This window comes from Neofelis nebulosa, chromosome 7 (genome assembly GCF_028018385.1).
Source record: "Neofelis nebulosa isolate mNeoNeb1 chromosome 7, mNeoNeb1.pri, whole genome shotgun sequence".
Classification (NCBI taxonomy): Eukaryota; Metazoa; Chordata; class Mammalia; order Carnivora; family Felidae; genus Neofelis; species Neofelis nebulosa.
This window is the reverse complement of record NC_080788.1, coordinates 140,167,260-140,187,947: the sequence shown is the minus strand read 5'-3', so window position 1 is coordinate 140,187,947 and position 20,688 is coordinate 140,167,260. Positions and strand designations below refer to the sequence as shown.

Here is a 20,688-nt window from a genome sequence, read left to right as displayed (position 1 = left end):
TTAAAAAATATGTCATTTTACATTTTTAAACTTGCAAACTTGAGATAAAATTATTAAATAGTCCATATTCATCTGCATCTTTCTAACTAAACATATTAATATCACATAGCTCTAGTCCAGTTATTTTCACGGCAGTGTGTTAAGTATTCTGTTACAGAAATAAGCCGTCTATTTGTGAAATCATATAACGTGAAAAATCTAATTGTCATCTCTGCACTAAAATTCTAATATATTCTCTAGAAGTCCAAACGAGAAAAACACAGCTATAAGTGATTCAACAGGAAGCACCATTCCCAGAAAAATAAACTACAAAACATTAATTCTGGTCAGCTCTGCTTGTGATTTTCATACTCCACAACTTAATTTTTAAGCAATATACATATATAATCCTTAACAAAATAAAGCCATTTTTATAACAAGCCACAGAATTTACTTGATCCACAATTTACCTAATTTGTCTACTTTTTAAAGGAAAAGAAATCAGGTACTGATATAGGTGGGATAGTAAATGGACAGTAGAAAATTTTGAAAAGAGAATATACGTTTATATCAAATAAGGGTAAAGAAGCATCTCCATGTCCGTGTGAGGTCTGAATCAAGTACATGCAAGAAACTTGACCGGAAGCAAGGTTTCACATAATGGAGCTGCTCCCTAGAACAGACTTTTCACCTGCTGTGATCTACTTCATGTGTGTGACTTACTGAGTCTAAACGCGGAGTAACTGATAGGCTGAATACAGTAAAAACATTATGCCAGTAACGCTTTTGTTAAGTACTTGCTAAATTTACCTTTTTCTTTTTCTGAAGAACATGATTAGGTAGTAGTTGATGGAGTTGCTTTCTTTTTACATGCATTGCAGCAATTTTCATGTCCACCTCAAACATCTTGCTGTTTATTGCTTGCCTATAAACTACACAATTAGGAAATTGTTACAAGAAATAGCAACATTTTAATAAAGGCAGTTAAACTCACCCAGCAGAAGCTATTCTAAGTAGGGATCTTCTTCTACCAATACCGTACATAAAACTTCAAAACCATCAGGCAAAAAAATGATCTGACAAATTCCATTGCCTCAGCAAACTCTATCACCACAAGGTGTATATAATGAATAAAAGCACAAAGTATACTAATTCTTCCAGTGCAATAACTCTTCAAATAATTTTATTTTTATGTTTATTTTTAAAATTTTTTTAACGTTTATTTATTTTTGAGAGAGCGAGCGAGAGAGCGAGCGAGCGCACAACAGAGTGGGAGCAGGGGAGGGGCAGAGAGAGAGGGAGACACAGAATCCAAAACAGGCTCCAGGTTCTGAGCTGTCAGCACAGCGCCCGACACGGGGCTCGAACCCACGAACCACAAGATCATGACCTGAGCCAAAGTCAGATGCTTAACCAACTGAGCCACCCAGGCGCCCCTATGTTTGTTTATTTTTGAGAGAGAGTGAGTGCATGAGTGGGGGAGGGGCCGAGAGGGAGGGAGACACGGAATCCGAAGCAGGCTCCAGGCTCTGAGCTGTCAGCACAGAGCCTGATGCGGGGCTGGAACCCACGAGCCACGAGATCATGACCTGAGCCGAAATCGGACGCTTAACAGACTGAGCCACCCAGGTGCCCCTTAAAATAGTAACTTTAAAGAGTAACTCTAAGAAACAGCAGAACTGGACAAAAGGAGTTTCTAAAACCCATACCCTTTTGTGCTACCAGTATAATTTACAACTCTAGCCCAATTATGTAACAAATGTAGCAAAAGTCAAGCTTATTAACTACACCTAAACACACCGTTTCAAGAATCTGCAGAAAAAAGACTTTAAGTAGCAACACGTTCTGTTATAGAAATAACTGAACAGAGGTCACAGGAACAAAAACAAGATGCTACAAATAAATGAATCCGCCTAAGTTCCAGAGAATCCCAAAATGGAAAAATCAATTCACTCAGTCATACAACGAGTATTTACTGAGCACCTACACTGTATCACACTGTTCTGGACATGGGGGACACAGAAAAGAGTTGAGACCAAAAGAACTTTATGGAGTCTACATTCGCACCATGACAATACAATAAATAGGAAAAAAAGCAAGTAACAAATATTCCGTATCAGATGGTGCTACACAGGGAAACTGAGTGGGGAAGACGAGGAGAGAAGCTGGGCCTGGAAAGTGAGAGGACATGAGCCTGGAAACCTACGTGAAAGTAAAGAAGTAGCTGGTGGAACAGCATTCGTTCCAGGAAGAGCTGATGTCAAGGACTCACTTTGGGAACGTCTGAGGAGCCACAAAAAGGCCACTGGAGGGAAGGAAAAGTAAAGGAAAAGGTAAAGTCCTTTAACAGCAGTTCTAAAATCCCCAAAGCGCCCAACACAGAAGTTTTTCCTAAAATGGGCATCAGAAGTCACGTGGCAACAACACACCCTGATCTAAACGACCAACGGGTGGCTATTTGGTCTCTACTTTTACTTACTTAATGCAAATACCGAACAGTTCCCCGCAGAAACGTTCCTGTCTCGGACTACCAAATACCGGGCATCGTCCAGTCCCCACTAGGAATCTTACTTACTAACTTGATTTCCTTCCTGGCCCTGAGATATATGGATGGATAAAGGATTCTGAACTTACAACAGGAAACGAGGCCAGAGACATAGTGAGAAGGCCAGATCAGGTAAAAGCTGGCAAACCACAGAAAGGAAGGCCTGAGACTTTTATTCCAAATGAGACGGGTAGCCATTATAGGTTTTAAGCTGGTGAGACATGATCTGGCTTAGTATCATTTTGGACGCTGACTGAAAACAGCTCTTATTCTATTAATAGCTGGGCGAGGTCAGGCCGGGGAAACTGTAGTAATACAACAGAGCAATGACAAAGGGCCTGGACTGATGTGACGGCAACAGAGATAGCAATTAGTAGCAGGAATCTCAATGAATACTACAGGTAGAGGCAAAAGGATTTTTTAATGCATCAGTATCAAGTATGAGGAAAACAGGAGCCCAGGAGGACTCCAAGATTTCTAGCTTGCACAAATACAGGGATATAATTGCCAATACCTGAGACTAAAAAGATCTGAAGAGAAGGTGGAAGAGACTGGAAGTTAAGAATTGGAGTACTGAACATATTAAACTTGTTTTCTGAGAAAATCTCACCAAGTAGTCCATTAAAATGTTTCAAGACACAGGAAAACTAAACACTTCCTTCCCAAAATAACCACAAGTCCTTTAAAATCTTGATGGTTCATTAGCACAATCTTTGATAAACAGCTAAACTTAGATGAAATGCACAAAACTTTCTAATTCAAGTATCTCTACATGATTTGTTAGTTTATAAATAGTTTAAGTCGACATCAGAATTTTTACTTTGGAAAAAAACATTCTGCGGTGTTCAGCAAGTGAAGTTATCACCCTCCAAAGCACATGCTAAGAAATGTGGAGGAATGTTTTCGTTGTCACAGCAATTAAGGGTTACCGCTGCCAGGGACACTAAATACCCTTCAGTGTTCCCCACAATAAAGAAATGTGCCACATCCCACTTACATCCCTAGAAATGAAAAACTTGCTTACCAATTATTTGAACCAAGAAATCAGCTCAATTTTACAGAAGAAACAGAGTGTTTTTAACCTGAACTTTTCAAGAAGGCAACTACCAGGTGTCTCATTTAGAGTTCACCTTTCAATTTACTGGAAACTTTAGCCGCTGTGTCACCAATGGCAATCCTGCCGCTGGCGGTCTCTTGGGTCACAACAGAGAGCACCGCAGGAGCTCACAGATGTCACGCTGCCGGCGACTCTACACATACGTGTAATCACCTGGCTACTTGCGTCTGCCTCCTAGTCACCACACCTGAGCATTTACACACCGAAAGACACACTCTTTTCCTTTCATTTCTTCACACTTAGTGTACGATACTGACTTTTTAACAAACTGGACCGATTTCTGTCTCTCCTCTAAGGAGGTACAAAATGTTTAATGTTACAGCTGAAGGTTCTTAGGGGAAAACTCCTTATTGGGGACAGGTGAAAATGACATGCACTAAATTTTTTTTTTTTAACGGGGAGAAAAGGAGATGTGTAAGAGGAAAAAAAGAGTTAGTCCCTATTCATCACTCTCTCCACGTGTATTCACCATCCTCTTGGAAAGTTGTGCTCCTATACACACACACACACACACACACACACACACACAGAACAGCCTTAGGTTCTGTGAACTACACCCACCATGTGCACTTTAGTTAAACTGGACTACCTTCTATCTCAGGGTACAGGTTAATGTGAAATGTAGCTCTAATCACCCTATTCTCTACCCATGAGTCAACACTGGAGTCGATTATCTGACACAGAGAATAAAATTTCCTCAAGTTACCAGATGTCTAGCTTTGAAAATGTCTGAAGTTCAAGATCACTGAGGCAGTCAGACACAGACTCAGTCCTTCACACAATCAATACTCAAGTGGCATCCAATTTTATAAGTAATTGTGAACAAATTTTAAATGGTCCTCCTTAACTTTAAATCTACAATACGAAAAAATCATTTTTATCTTAGACATGACCCAAACTAATACCTAATCCCAAAACATTAAGATTATTTTGATAACCACTGTTCAATATTCCCAAGTAAATTAACAGTTACTGCAAATATCGCTATGGTATACATGAAGACAAATTCAAATATGCAAGTTATGGGTTTTGATCATCCAAGTAGAGATATACCTGTATCTGTGAAAGACTGAATATCATAGGTGAGATCAACACTGAGATTTTCAGAGTTTTCTGTTTTTTTAAACACTAACCCAATCACCCACATCGTGCGAAATTCTTCCCTGCAAAGTAAGAAAAGCGTTACTAGTTTATTTCATGAAAATGTTATCAATGTGGTTACAATCTGAGGTACGTGAGAAAACAGGATACAAATGTATGAGCAAACTAAGTTCTAAACCCGAACCCGATCACTACTCCAAGCCCCCCCGCCCCCATGCCTGTCATTCCCACCCCCGACCCTGACCCTATATAAACAGGGTGCTGACGGCCAACGTTAACGACCTGAACGTACCAAAGTACAAAAACTATGTTCAAACTGAAGAGGGAAAAGGAATAATGCATTTTAGAAAAATCTGAAACAAAAAAGGTGATTCTAGATATAAAAATTTAACTAGAACTTAACATACATTCCTTAAAATGTTACAACTCAATCAAAAACGTGGCACGGACAATAATGTGACTACAGCATAACAACAGGAACAATGGGTGATTCAGCTACTTTTGAATCTCTATCAGTAGACTTAATAATCTACTGAAAATATCAGTCTTTTAGTCATTTAGATTACAGCCACAAAAAATTATAAAAAGCTCAAATATACAACTCATTTACAGGATTGCAACAGGAATTAAATAACCTGTATAAAATCAGAATAACAGCTAAACCACTGCAGCATAATCTCAAATGATCAATTACTTCTATTTTTCAATCTTTCTTTAATGCTACTTTATTTTTTTAAAGCTCGCTACTCAAACTCCCTTCATGTTCCAAATGCAACAAAGTATAAAGCAAAGTAGATTTTGTATGAGTAATAATACAGCAACCACTGAACCAGAAACTGACCTATAAAAGACTCTTAAAAGAAAAACATGAGCCTTTTATTAACAGATCTTCTCAATGTTCCAGAATCCATCACAAATCGGATTTTTGCGAGGTCAAATGAAAGCATGTTCTTTTTTAAAAAATTAAGATAAACAGCAAGACATATTTAGTATAGCAGCTATTCTAACAAGCACCGCACAGTAAGGTGGGGGTGGGGGGTGGGGGGGGGGGGGAGAAATGTAAAGAAATGCTAAAAGGCAGATCTGCATAATTTGAACTCTAATTAGTTAATAGGTACCTCATCATTAGACTATTATCAGAGAAAACAATTTATTTTAGCATTGATTTTTCTCAAGAAATAGTTTTTCTCTTCAAGGTTTCTGATGCGGAAAACCTAAACTATAAATCTCAAATTGGTTTTGTGCCTTATCTGATCAACGGAATAAGGACTCTAGTTATTAAAAATCGACTATAAAAAGCTTCTATGAGTAAAAGCTGAAAGGGAGAGGAGGAAACTAGATGAAGTTAGAAGACTGCTTACTTGTCAGGATTTTCTTTGGGTGCTGGAAATGACTGGGGATTCACATGAGCCAGTGTAATAAATTCATTCTTCTCCAAACTTCCAACCAGGATTCGGATTTTTGATTCCACCAAGCCCACCCTGAACAAATGTCACTTAGTATTAATGAAAATTCTGGTTAATTTAAAAAATAAAATAAAATGCACAAAGTCAAGTATGTTTATGCAAGGCAGTAATAGGAAGTTCACACTTAAACACGTGAGAGCAGTTCAACCATCTGAACGTCCACAGATAAAACCAGTCTCATGCTCTAACCAAAAATGCTGATGCAAAAACTGAGGAAGGAGAACCAAGCCACATTTCAAACTAAGAAGGTTACAAAAGACATCCCCGCAAATATTTAAAGGATAAAAATCAGGACACTAAAACAAAGCACCTTAAACATACAGTTAATGATACGTGGATCTCCATAAGGGAAATAAAAACGGAAATGGTGTATGGATCCCCAAATTCCTCTACTTCCATTTCAAGTAGTAAAGCTCGGCTTATGAATCAAACCAAACTGGATGGGAGGACAACCTTCTCCCATCTCCTACTGTGCTCTGTAGCTATCCGATTTTTGCTTATTTTTTCTGTAAAGTCTAATCTTATACTCACCATTCTAGGCGCTGTTTTTCTGTTGGCGCACTTGCTAGAAGTACAATATAATGCCTTTGGAGATAAAGACAACATGCTATTTATTTTATTTAACTGCTTTGTGCTGGATATTAATACCATAATGTAATAGCTTTGCGACAGTTACAGATCAGCATCAATTTAGCAAGGGGGGATCGCAATCTCAGTATGTCCATAAAATCATAAAAGCTAATTTTCACAAGTTTCTAACTATTGGTGAGTTTAATTCTTCTAAAAAAAAAAAAAAAGAGTGATTTTATAAATAATTACCCCAAAGCAGCTTAATTCAAGGACAATGAATAAACATGAACTGATGGGTTTGGTCCAAAGACTCCGATGGAGTACTTTCTGTCTATAAGCTGCTCACTAAAATATATTAAGACAAAATTGTTTTAATTGAAGTAACGCACCATGGCTTTGGACACAAAAACAGGATCACTAAATACACATATTCTACCAGTAAGTTCAAAACAGTTCAAACACATCATGCTTTTTAACTCAAATTAAAAGGTAGCAAAAATTAAACTGAATACTGAAGGTAGGCCTCAGGATTTTTTTCAAGGAAGAGTGTAAACTTCTATTAAAAAAAAAAAGCAGACTTCACAAACGTGAGATCAACACAGAAATCTGATTTTTATGCGGAGTCCAATTCCATCAGAGAAAAGGCAAGTTTTCATTTCACAAAATACCATCAGAACTAAATACCTATTTTTAATCTTTTTAAATCAAACTATTTACAACTAGAGTATAATCCATATAATTTTATAATACCAAAAAACTTTCATCCAATATACTCTTCTACAGAACCCATCTCAGAGGTGCTAGAAGCCAAACTTCTCACCAGAAACTACCTCAAAAAAAGCAAACTCACACCATTACCAAGGATAGTTACTAGTTTGGAAAGCTGGGGTATGATGAAAATTTTTAAATTAGTTTACTCTTTTAAAAGGCTGAACCCCTTATCGTTCACATCTGACGAATGAGATTTTCGGGCCTGACCTAGGCCAGGAAAAAAAAAAGTACTAACCCCACTTCAAATTAGTCATCTGGAAAAAAAAAAAAAAAAGAGCGAGAGAGAAAAAACATTTAGGCAGGGGATAGAGAAAATTTGGCAAGTTAAAAAACATTTTTTAACCATTCTTCCTTAAAATATTCCATTTGTTTGCTTATTATTTACGCTCATTAAGTATTTAAAAAGTAGTCACGATTCTTCATGGCTATGTAACCCAGGTGCGAGACTTGTGTGCGTCCTCTGAAAAATAACCCCTCTTACTGGCAGGGGAACTGTGAGGTTCAAATGAATTGGCTTCAAGTACTTATAAACTTAAGGGAACACAGGCAGCATATTAAATGTGGAAACACGGAGACAGGTACGTGAATATGCAGCTCAAACCATACAGACCAGTACTTCCTTCACCACCAGTTTACTTTGTTCTGCATTATTTGGATCAAACCAAACAGGACAAACACAGATGGCCTAAGTAAATAAGTTAATAAAAGTCACATAAAAGCACTAAAAGCTCATGCATCTTACGAACACAGAAACCCACTCAGAGCCCTTAAATGCTCTTAAGTCCACTAAAATCCTAACAAGCTCAGTCACCTTATTTCCAGTCCCTGGGAGACTGGAAATGGGCAACAGTTTTTGGGGGGGGGTGGGGGGGGGGGAGAAGATGGAGAAAGAGCTCACAGAAGTCTAACAACTTACAACAGGAGACAACAAACTATAAAAGCAGGCATGTACACAAAAACAAAAAAAGCAAAGATGTCTGCATTCACCTAGTACAGGGGACAAAACTCTCAGTCTCTAAACTACTCTTACAACACTATTAAAATGGATGTTCTTAATCACCGCCTTAGTCTTCAGTACAACAAATGTTCTCTATTTACAGAGGCAAAACATACAATCCATTGGAACATAATTTTGTTGGCAATTTAAAGTTTAAAATTTCAAAGTTTAAAGAGTTCAAACTGGTTCTTATTGCAATGCTGGGGGGGGGGGCGTGGTAATCTACTCTTGTTACATCCTTCACTCAGCCACATTTAAGCAAATTTAAAATAGAAGATATTAAATACAGTAATTACATTCAACAGAAATAACCTGCCATTAGGAATCCATTTATAAAACAAAGACTCATCCAACTAAGAAACAGAAACCAAATCCCAACCGAGTTTGTTAACAAAGTTTTAAAAACCAAAACTGGTATTCAATTCCTAAGATCTGTACCAGAGAATAGAAAAACCAAGAAGTATTTCAAAATTTAGACTACATATATCTTCTTATTGCTGTCCTAAAGAATGTGATGCCCTATTTCCAACTGCTACTATAATTTGCTTAAGATGTTCAAATGCTTTCAGGAGACACTTTTGAAGCCTTAATGCAATGGTCATTAACTTGACCCAAACTTAAAGTATGTTTCCCCCCCAAAAAAATTTTTTTCCACTATCAAAATGTATCCCAAATGAATTGAAACCTATTTAAAAATTCCTAAGAACAATTTAGTTGCTTTTATTACCTAATAACTATTTCCAACCAAAATATAGTATGTAAGTAGGTTTCCTGGCCATTTCATCAGAATATTGTACTTAGGTAAACTACAGCTCAGATATGTGCAGCACTGAAAAATATAATCATCTTAGAGAAAACTCCTCACAATTCCATCTTTAATTCAGAAACAGAAGTTTACAGTTTAGTATTTTAAGTTTTTAAAACATTTTAAGGCTAATTATTCTATTCACACATACACCTTGAAATTATAATCCTACGCCCTAGAGAACATGTTGGCCCCTCCCTGTTACCTCTCCTCCTTTTTCCAATTGAAATGGAACACCTGAATGAAGTATTCACATTTCCTATGTCAACAATGATTACCTTTATTGCTATGTGTCAACCTGAATTATCTTAAAGGAAAAACATGAGAATTATCTTCTTGTAGCTATTTAAAATTGAACAGAGCGAGGTTATCCCTTTTTCTCAAAGAACACTGAGATCATCTGGAAGATGGACTTGTCTGCTTTATAAGACAAATGAAATTTCCCCCATGGTTCCCACCCTTCCAAGAACGACAGGCAGGGATATTACAACCTAAGATCCAATACATAACCAACGGCCCTGGTTTCAGGACACACTAAGCCAACTCTGACTCAAGAGACAACTAAGGATTTCGATTCAGTTGTACAGCCCACTTGGGGGGTCTTACACGTGCTACGTTAAAAGGAAAACTTCAAACCTGTGACTACCTGCACGTTCTAATGATAGTAAGCACTAGACTATTCTAAAGAAGAACATTTGGGAGAAGATAAAAATACAAATAGGATTTGGAAGATGAAACCAGCCCATTATTGTCATGCTTTCAAATCTGTTTTCCCAGGACTCACAGCTAAAATTTAAATTTTTCTGATAGAATGCCTTCTATTTGTTGCTACTTCCTCATATCTCATCATGCTTGAAGTCATTTTTGATCACCTAAAATGATCTGTTTCAAGAGAATTCAGTAAATAATCTGTAACCTTTTAATCAGTCCATTGAAGACCTTATAGGGACCATTTGGTGTCAGTTAAAGGACAGCTCAAAACTTTTAAAAGAAAAAAGATTAAGCAAGGTTTAAAAAAAAAAAAAACCTTCAAAGCTCTAGTAATGCAAATTTATTCAAATAGATGACACTATCAAGGTTTCAATTTCAACAATTAATCTTTCTTCAAGTGAAGGAAGCCATTTCAGAAATCTCATTCTACCCACCTCGAGTTCTACCAGGAAGTGATAGGAAGAATGAATCTAATTTCGTCTTTGATTCTCAGGGATTAAGAGATGCTGATACTTTTCTACAAAACCAGTTTCTTCCTTATTCTCCATACAAGTAATTAAGTACTTTGATGTTGTAGTTTTTAAAGTATCAGAATATATGTTTATTAGTTTAAATGTTCAAAAGGTACTTCCTCAACATTGGTTAAAATAAAAACAAAAACAAAAAAAAACAAAAAAAAAAAATCTGCCAAATGGAAAAGCACAAACTTATGGGGAATAATAAACATGAGCATTCAATGTTATGCTATTTAAGTTTTTTACTGACAACGCAGTGCTCCCAGAACACAACAATTAAGCTGGCTCCATATTGCTTTTTCATGCAAAAGATACAGAAACAAAACACAGAGACATCATGAAGGTCATCATTCTTGTTTTTAATTGGGGAAATAGCATAAAGCAACCTTGCTTAGATTATTACAAAACACAATCCAACACAAGATCAAATGGTCAGGAAAGTTTCAAGCATTAAAGAAAAAAAAATTTTTAAGTGGGACTTTGGCAAGTTTTCAGCTCAGGGCAAATAAAAGTGCAAGTCCGTTTTTTTTGTTTTAAAAAGTAAGATTTATTATAACTTACAATTTTCATCAAAACCAACACAATCAGGCTTTTAACCTGTACTATGGTATTATCATTATATTAAAACCATTAGTAAAAAATATTACACCCACTTAGATCCCAAGAAAATTATTTGTAGCAATGTCGGAAGGGGCTTTATTAACACTAGGGGGAAACGGTAGGCCAATCGTGTGCTTTACCTACTGGAAACCCTTTCCTGACTCTATGTTGACATTTTACCAGCTCTGCCTATGTTTATATAGGATCTCAATGGTAAGTTTCCAGAGCTGGCTGGAAATAGTTTCCTAAGAGAGAACAGTAACTACAGATTTCAACTGCTCACTCCTTTGCCAAAGCATACAGATTGAGAGTTCAGGTGACGACTGAGACGCCTACGGAATGGATGTTGCTACATCCGTGGGAGTTGGGTTACACCAGGTAGCAAACGGTAGGGGCTACACTTCACCTCAACAAAGAAAAACTAAGGGGTTTACTAAAATCAGTACAACCTTTGTGACAGGAAGGAAAATTTAAACTACATTAGCCTAGCAAGAAGAGAGGTCACATATGCTACCATTAAACCATTACTTAAGAGAGTAACATGTCTGACATGCCTTAAAATACATACTTGTACTTTTGAAAGAAGTTTGGAGCTTCAAAAAGTTTGGACCACTCTGCCTTACTCAGCAAAATTTCATCTGTGATAGCAAGACCTAAATTAAAAACATATTAAAATGTTGGCATGCTTCGGTCTAACAATCTAAAATTTTAAAGATCTTAAACATACCACATGCATTCACTATAATCCTAAAATCATAACTTTAACAAATAGCAATTTTGGTCTATCGACTTTACAGCACAGAGATTCTTACATACATACACACTTTTCAAAAAGCTGGAGGATTTTTTGAGAGCCAGGTTTCTGGTAAATTACCATTACTCTAAACGCCATGCTCATAGGATGACTCTCTCCAAAAACTGAAGCACTGTCGTTAACCAAGAAAGAAAGATTTCCCCAAAGCTCTGATTCTTGCCTTTCTAAAAACAAGCTTCCTGATGTTCCTAAGCGACATCCTCCCATGAAGAGCCTCTTCAGACTACAGAAAAGAATCTTACACTTCTGAGTTTGAAGCAGGTAGTGGTACAGCTAATTCTGTTTCCTTGACTATTATCAAGCAAATCAAACAATCCTGTTTGAGCTACTTCCCTCAAAGACCTTTTCAGGCAATGAAATTAACAGTACTGCTGCGAATGGAAGTTTAGAGGTTTTTGCAAAATAACAGGCACTTTGGCCCCAATCCCGCTCAAAGCTCTTTCCAAGTATACACAGTGCCTGCTAAAAAGCATCTCTCACGTCACGCAGTGGAGACAAACTGGTAGCATTTAAAATTGTACATGGCAATGGTATGGCACTAAAGCAGCCCGTAAAGGCACAGCCAAGGAGACAGCTTTAAACTGGTTAACTTTCCAGTATATAATCAAACATAATTTGCCTCAAAGGAATTGAATGGAGCTTTTCAAGTCACTTCTCAAATATATACCGTAATCAATCAATAAACACCAAAACCCACTGCAGTGAATGCTTTCTTCAATTTCAACTGTATAACTGGGTCTACAATGGTATGCAAATCCTTCGTGTATAAAGGAGAGCATAAGGATAAACACTTACCTTGTTTAAACTCCTCAACCATGACCATCCGTGTTGAAACGGACACATTGTACGTGGAGTTCTGTTGTGGGTATGCTGGTGTAATTATAGGCATAAGATGGTACCTATCACTGGGGTTTACCTACATACAACAACAGCCAATCAGTTTCTTCAAGTACATATGCAACAGATACTTGGACTTTTTACCCCTTGTTAAACTGAACCAATGATTAAATTTTATTTCACTCATAGCTGGAGTTGAGAAAGAAAAACCATGTAAGGAGACATTGTTTTTACAGAAATTTCTTTCTAGAATCAGAGATTTGGTCTAAACTAAAGGTTTGCTTCAATCATTTGGGCATGACTATTCTGGCAACCTTAAACAGTGTACCTGTCGAGCAAAAAAAGTTCTAGTTGGGCATCTACTGATGTTTAGTTTTTCTTTTTTCAACAACAGAAATGGGGATGCACACATAATTATACTTTTCGGAAACGTCCTAACGGTGTTCTGTGCAAAACAAATTTTAAACAAGATGGAAACGTAGTTTTTAATGTAGCGTTAACTTAAAGGAAGTATAAACTTATTAACACATGCGGAGACTAGGTTACCCATGGTGGTACCATTTTAAGAAAAAAAATGAAATGACTTAATAACTTAATCTGTATACTAATGATACGTGACATATTTCCACAAAGGAAATGGTAAACTCACATCCTTCCAGAATTAAATGCTTGGGGTTTGGAAAACTTGAAAATACATAGCTTGATGTAATTAACAGAATTTAACACTGACATTATTTTCAATACTGCAATAAGACAGCAAATTAATGTAGAAAATCGAATCTATAGACCTTAAAGTCTTATTGAAACCTATGTTTCTTTTATCAATTAAAAAATTGCTTGTTAACATTTAAACTGAGTAAGTGATAAAGGTCGTAATTTCCCATAAAGCAGAAAGAAGCTCTTCTTTTAGCCCAACCAGGTTTTTGTAATCTGAAATATCCCAACCAATTTTTAAAATTACATCATAATAATCAGAGCGATACTGCTTAGAAGTTATCTGCCACACGTAAACATTAGACAGTTCTCCTACCACAACCCAATTTTAACATTTAGATCAAATAAAAAAATACAGGGATTTTGAGTATCTTTTATTTTTTTTTTTTTAAGCACAAATGCCCACACAACTTTGACTTACAAGGTAGTTCTATATAGAATAAATTAAAATGTTAGTGAACTTGATATTATCAACTATGTACAATTAAATGGAGTTTACAGGGTACATAATTATGCTTCTCACATCAGAGGACAATTATAGTTGATGTTATCTAAAAAAAAAAAAAAGTGTAATACGGACATGTCCACTCATACGTAAAAGGATGGGAAGTCTCCCTGAAGATTATGCAGATGATTTTTACTTGTTATTGCACAGTGCGAATTTGTAGGGGAAAAAATAATACACTAACCCTTGGGTCCCATACAGGCAAATTAAGATTGCATTCTTCAGGCTGTTTCAATAGCACTGGATTTGGCCATTCCCTGTTTAAAAAGATTGTAGCACTTGATAAGACTATTGGATATTACCATCTAAACGTATTTTGTTAAACATACAGCATTTGTGAATGTGATCCTTCTTCATTCATTTTGCCCTCTTGATATATATAATCTCTTACTCCTTTCTGTTGATGTTAACACCACTCAAAATACTTTTCCTCTATGAAATTAACTTAAACCATTTGGTAGCTTTCTTAGGCTGAAGTCAAAACATCTCTGAGTCTCCAAGAACTGATAAAGCGCTATTCTCTTTTTTTAGTACTATCCCAGGACATTTGATGTGTTCACCTCAACCTTCAACAGGATCAATCCCTCTTGAAAGATAAAAATCCTCTCTTTATACTAGCTATGTCCAAAGACAAGTGAGGATGAAAAAGTTCACTCATTTGGGCAAAGGAATATGAATAATTACAGAAATTGATTTGGAAAATTTTTCTCTATCTCACGACTTAAAAGTTGTTAACATGAGTATGTGTAATGAAACCTTGTGACGCAAATACGTTGTTTTCAAGACGCATTCTATGAGTTAGCTACCTCAGTCCTTTATGGAAGTGTTTAAAAACTGGAAAACATTTGCCACCCTTAGTATCAAGCTTAGCTTTTTAGAAATATTGTTTGCTATGCATGTGTAACATTACAGAAATCCTGACATCCTGTAGTCAATCTCCTCAAAATTGATTATATGTGATTAAGTGCTATCAAATCTGTAAATAACAGAATGTGTACTGAAAAGTGTGGCATAGTTCTAAATTATATTCCCAATAACTCAAATTTTTATAAAAGTAACTAAAAAGAACTGTTTTTGCAGAGGGAGTAGGTACAGGGGTTCGTAGGTATAGAGTGGGAAGACAAATCTCTGATACCAATTTGATTAAAAATCAAGAAACTGAATCTTTTAGGCCAAAGCAACTAATATGAATTGGCAATAATTTTTTATCTTACTTTTCTAAAAGAAATAATGGTTGACAAATGTGAACATAATGAAATGAGGAAGCTTTAAGGGGAAAAAAAAAAAACTCTCCCGGGTCAATGACTAATCTCCGAGGGATGACAAATTGCCATTTTTTACACATTTATAGATATTCTTAAAAGCTTTTTATATGCAATTACATTTTTAATGCTTTGCCAAAGATAAGTGGGCAACTGAAACAAAAAACAATTCCCAAAACTAATGACCTATAGGTTTAGAAGAATCCAAAGAGTAAAAGAAGTGGTATATATAAATTTTATCCGAAGTTCCTGAAACGGATACCATTCATTGGATTTTAGCAGACCTGACAGCTAAAATTCAGGGTTTATTTGCAAGATAAGGAAGCACAAAAAGCACCTGCCTTACTATCCTGGGAGAGCCAGGGAAAAGGAATGGAATTTAGGCTTGCCATTTTCTACACAATATGATCTCCCCAAGACTACCTAAACGGCTACATCATGAACTAAAATTTCAATCTGAAACCAGCTGCAGAAATGTCATAGAAATAAGACTAAACTTCAGTGTCTACAATCAATTTTATTTTAATATAATCTAAACACATACCATTTAGAAAATACCAAGAAAAATTTATGTACAAGAGTTGACGCTATTGCATTTGGATAAAGCTGGCAAGTTCTTGCTACTAGCATAGCCCAGGAAACACCACCGAGGAAACCTAATATATTGGAATAGATGTTGTGGCCTGTTGATAAGGGAAAAGCAAAAAGAAAAGTTAGTGTTGAACAAAAGTTTAAACATTTTTAATAAGCTAGCCAACAAATTCTGAACTCACGTTTGGCCCACAGTTTGATAGCTCTCAGAGTTAACCTGAAGTTGTCAATGTTTGGTACTAGATGTAAAATTTCATCGGTTACCCTGCAACCTGATTAACAGGGAGTGAAAAAACAGAACATTAAATCATCAAAAGTTTAATGACCATATTTCTTTTCAATTTTCTAAGACTGATGTCAAACTTAAATAAAAACATTTCACAGAAGCAGTCACATTAACTGATTTAAAAAGCAAATAAAAAACCGAAAACGTGTATCTCCTATCACAAGTATTACCATAAACCAAAGAGTCTGAACTATAATCTACCTAATCTCAAACTTTCATCAGATAAATTAGAACGTCTTCCAGTCCAGATATGCTGAGAAGGGTTTCATCCCCTTAAGTTTCCAAGAATTACTCTTTGAGAGCAAGGCAACAAGCAACGTAAATACAACAGTGTTCAAAATTAACCCCTTTAAACACAACATCTGAAAAGGTTACAAAGGATCATCATCATCACAACTAATTCGGTTATACAGTGAAACCTACACCACTAGCAACAGAGTACAGATGTCAGTCTTTAAATGTCCCAGAAAGAAAACACGTTGACAGTTCAAGATACCAGTGAATAAAATAAATTCCCTCTGGCAGTCTAGCTATTAAGTAACGTGTATTTTATCTGACTCGCTATGGGTAAATAGCATGGCTATAAAAAGCTCCATTATAAAATCTGAGTTAAAAACGATTTCATATTTGACAAGAACAGCTACTACACAAATGGAAGTGGGTTTTAACATACCGTTAAGACTTCTTATGCATCTTATGTCTAAATTCTTAAGCAGACTGTCGTCTCGTAAGTCCAAGTCTTCCGGAATAGTCTGCAGTGCTAATCTTGCAAACAAAATATCAATCTAGAACAAAAACAAAACTCAACGTTCCATATACATCAAACTATTTTTAAGGCATTTCTTTAAAAAAACAAAACACTTAATACTCTTTAAACCCAGGATCTTCTCATCAACCATAAACATGACAATGCCTCCAAAAGGCCAAACAACATGAATCTGTACCACAGGTTTTTTGTTTTGTTTTTTTTTAATTTTTTTTTAACGTTTACTTATTTTTGAGACAGAGAGAGACAGAGCATGAACAGGGAGAAGGTAAGAGAGAGAGGGAGACACAGAATCTGAAACAGGCTCCAGGCTCTGAGCCATCAGCACAGAGCCTGACGCGGGGCTTGAACTCACGAACTGCGAGAGCATGACCTGAGCCGAAATCAGACGCTTAACCGACTGAGCCACCCAGGCGCCCCTGTACCACAGGGATTTTAATCAGATGTTAAAACATAGCACTATGAAAGAGAACTTGAATAAATACCCACTTGTCATTTTAGTCATGCTTACTAAGTTTTATTTACTAAAGTTCATTAACGCAAAAATTAACTGTTTATTAGTTCTCCCTCTATATGAACTGTGAATTGATCATATATGAAACAATACAGTGCCCAAATACAAGGCCAGTATCCCTACATTTAGCCCAAATACAGCTGCCAATAAAAAGGGGGCTCCGTATGTTTAAGAACTTACATATCTGTAACATTACACTATGTTTCCCCAACTTAGTTTTGACTAAATAGAAACAACCCAAAAAAAACCACTAGCTAATTCTGAAGGCTTAGAGAATGAAACGGACAACGCTTTTTCCCTTTTCCTCAAGAAGAGGTGAGAGCACGAAGAAACAGCATGGATTTGGTTGTTATTCCTGAGGGCATGATTTCATGGTTCTAAAACTTCGGATGCTGTCTATGTCTAAAATAAGCCTCTTACGGAGTATCAATTTAAAAAGCAGTATTTTAAGAGCTTATTGTGAAAAATCACTCAAACATGCACCTATAGACCAGAAAAACAGCTGTACACTTTTATAAATAATTCCTCGTGGCACAGGATAAAAGTTCCAATGAGGGGTGCCTGGGTGGCTGAGTCGGTTAGGCGTACAACCTTCAGCTCAAGTTATGATCTCACGGCTTGTGAGTTCAAGCCCCGCTTCGGGCTCTAGGCTGACAGCTCAGAGCCTGGAACCTGCTTCAGATTCTGTGTCTCCCTCTCTCTCTCTTTCTCTGCCCCTCCCCTGCTCATGCTCTGTCTCTCTCTCAAGAATAAAAAAACATTAAAAGCAATTAAAAAAAAAGTTCCATTGAAACAAATTCCAACATCCAAATAGCTCTTCCAATATAGACAGAAATAATGATCACGTGCTTACAAAAACAGATACCTCAAAAAGCAACTCAAGGAGACTGCCAATTAAAGTTAGGATAAAATGGGGGTGGCCGGCTGGCTCAGTCCATTAAGATGATCTCCCGATCATGGGATTAAGCCCCGTGTTGGGCTCTGCGCTGAGCGTGGACTCTACTTGGGACTGTCTCTCTCACCTCTCTGCCCCTCCGCGACTGGTGCATGGCGCACACGCGCCCTCACTCTCTCTGATAAAAATAAACTTAAAAAAAACCAGTTAGGATAAAATGATTTTTAAAATGTTGCAATGTAAACACATTCCCTAAAACTGTTTTTTTTATATAACGTATGGACAGAAAATGAATACATTAAATATTTCGAGTAACTATTTGATTTTCATCTCCATCTTGAAAAGTTTACACAATTGAGTTGGGTCTTCCACCAAAACACAACCTCCTATCTTTTGATAACGTTCCTTTGGGGAAAACAGGGCACTGCTATATGTTACAGACGGTTTTATATTTACTTAAACACTGACAACAAATCTATCTAAACCTGACAGACCTTTACTCAATTTAACATTTTATGTCAACTTATTAAGGACCTTTCCTAAATTTAACATTGAACGTGTACTCATTTTATATCTACTTTTCAAGGACGATGGAGCTGGGCATCTTATGTAGCAATTATAGAAGTCGCTTTTTTTGTAAACAATAAAGTATTACCCTTCCAGTTTTCAGAATTTTACAATCTGCACTATGACTACCAGTGGCTTCCCAGCACCATCACATACGGCAGGAGTGACACAGGTAACTGAAGGCGCTTCACTGTCTTACCAGCTTTGTTCCAACTGCCTTCTCTACAAATGTGGAAAGTAGCAGACAGAAATGAGTGTCATCTCAAGAATTTGAACTCCTAAATCCTCCCCTCCCAGAAAATATCTCTGCATACACAATATCAGGTCACAGTTTTCTCTAAACTTCTTAAATATTTCATTTAAATGAGGTCAAGGCAAAGTTCTATCTGCAAAAATAGATTGTTATTGCCTTAATGAGACTAAAAGTCTATAAAATTTGCATGTGGAGAACCTACCAAGTAAATGGTTCCACAGAAGCATTTCAAAGTCAATGTTGCATTATTGCTGCCTATATTTTAGCTCTCAATTTCATGAGGCTCTTTTTAAAAGACTAAAACTGATATTGTACAAAGAACAGGGAGTCAATTCTGTTAAAAAATTTTTAATTTTTATGTTTTTATTTATTTTTGAAGGAGAGAGAGTGACAGAGCATGGGCGGGGGAGGAACAGAGAGAGAGGGAGTCACAGAATTCGAGGCAGGCTCCAGGCTCTAAGCTGTCAGCAGAGAGCCCAATGCAGGGCCCAAACTCACGAACTGTGAGATCATGACCTGAGCTGAAGTCGGACGCTTAACCGACTGAGCCACCTAGGCACCCCCCCCCCCCCAAAAATTTTAGTATCACACCAACTCAGCAATTAAAATAAACTTTCAGCCTACCCCAATCAAAATTACATACAGCAAGAACTGCCTTACCTCTATCCCATCAAAACACAGTTTGATAACTGGTACAAATGCCTCTTCAACAGCCTGTAAGAAAATTAAATAAACTCAGTGTCTCTGCAAGTACAGATTAGACCTTACTAGTTTTAGCACTTGTAAGTGAATGGGATTATTTGAAACTGCTTATACATAATTTAGCAAAATGCCTGACATAGACTAGGTTCTCAGCAACTAGCTTTAAGACACTAGGCTCTTGAATCAGACAAACCTAGGTTCAAATCCTTGATTTCTGCCACTCAGATACGTCATTGTGGCTACATCGCTTAATGTTTGTTTTGTTTGCCTTATTTCCTACTCTGTACATGGGATTAAATTTATGATTTCGGACTTGTTGTAAAGAGTAAAATGCAAGCATACATGTTAAGCACTTGAAAGGGTCTGGCAAACTGCAAGAGCTCAATAAATGATGGCTACACCATAAAATTCACTCAATTCACTGATGTTTACAACTCCTCCCCTTTCACCCCAAACATTTACGCACTCTTAAATCTTTTACTTCTTCCTGTAATTTCAACTTATCATAGAATGAGGTGAAAAAGTCACTTCGATCAACATGTCTTGGTGCAACACACAACGCATCAATATCGGCACCTAAAAAAAATTAAGCCCATCAACCACTAATTACTATTACAAGAAAATTATTTTACATCTTATCATGGCAGTACTTGATGTTGAGAATCTGTTAACATACCTGTGAGCCTCTAAAAATGTGCCCTTCCCCTTAAAGAAAGTACTGGTCAATATAGGGAAAACGTCATCTTAATTGATGGGATATCTTTTTTCCTACAGCATCCTATTTATAGCGGCCCAGGTGGCCTGG

General features: G+C 36.7%; 1 protein-coding gene across 8 annotated transcripts in view; it reads right to left on the bottom strand.

Moving 5' to 3' along the window:
- PAPOLA (poly(A) polymerase alpha) overlaps positions 1–20,688 on the bottom strand; it is a 61,780-nt gene that overhangs the window by 17,756 nt on the left and 23,336 nt on the right. For all 8 annotated transcript variants that reach the window (XM_058740242.1, XM_058740240.1, XM_058740244.1 and 5 more), the window contains exons 5-16: positions 20,350–20,459; positions 19,842–19,895; positions 16,860–16,971; positions 16,083–16,172; positions 15,854–15,992; positions 14,232–14,304; positions 12,787–12,907; positions 11,746–11,830; positions 6,740–6,793; positions 6,104–6,223; positions 4,695–4,804; positions 790–911 (exon numbers count right to left, since the gene is read on the bottom strand). In XM_058740242.1, the coding sequence (XP_058596225.1) occupies positions 790–911; positions 4,695–4,804; positions 6,104–6,223; positions 6,740–6,793; positions 11,746–11,830; positions 12,787–12,907; positions 14,232–14,304; positions 15,854–15,992; positions 16,083–16,172; positions 16,860–16,971; positions 19,842–19,895; positions 20,350–20,459 (1,190 nt within the window). The remainder of the gene's footprint in view (positions 1–789; positions 912–4,694; positions 4,805–6,103; positions 6,224–6,739; positions 6,794–11,745; positions 11,831–12,786; positions 12,908–14,231; positions 14,305–15,853; positions 15,993–16,082; positions 16,173–16,859; positions 16,972–19,841; positions 19,896–20,349; positions 20,460–20,688) is intronic.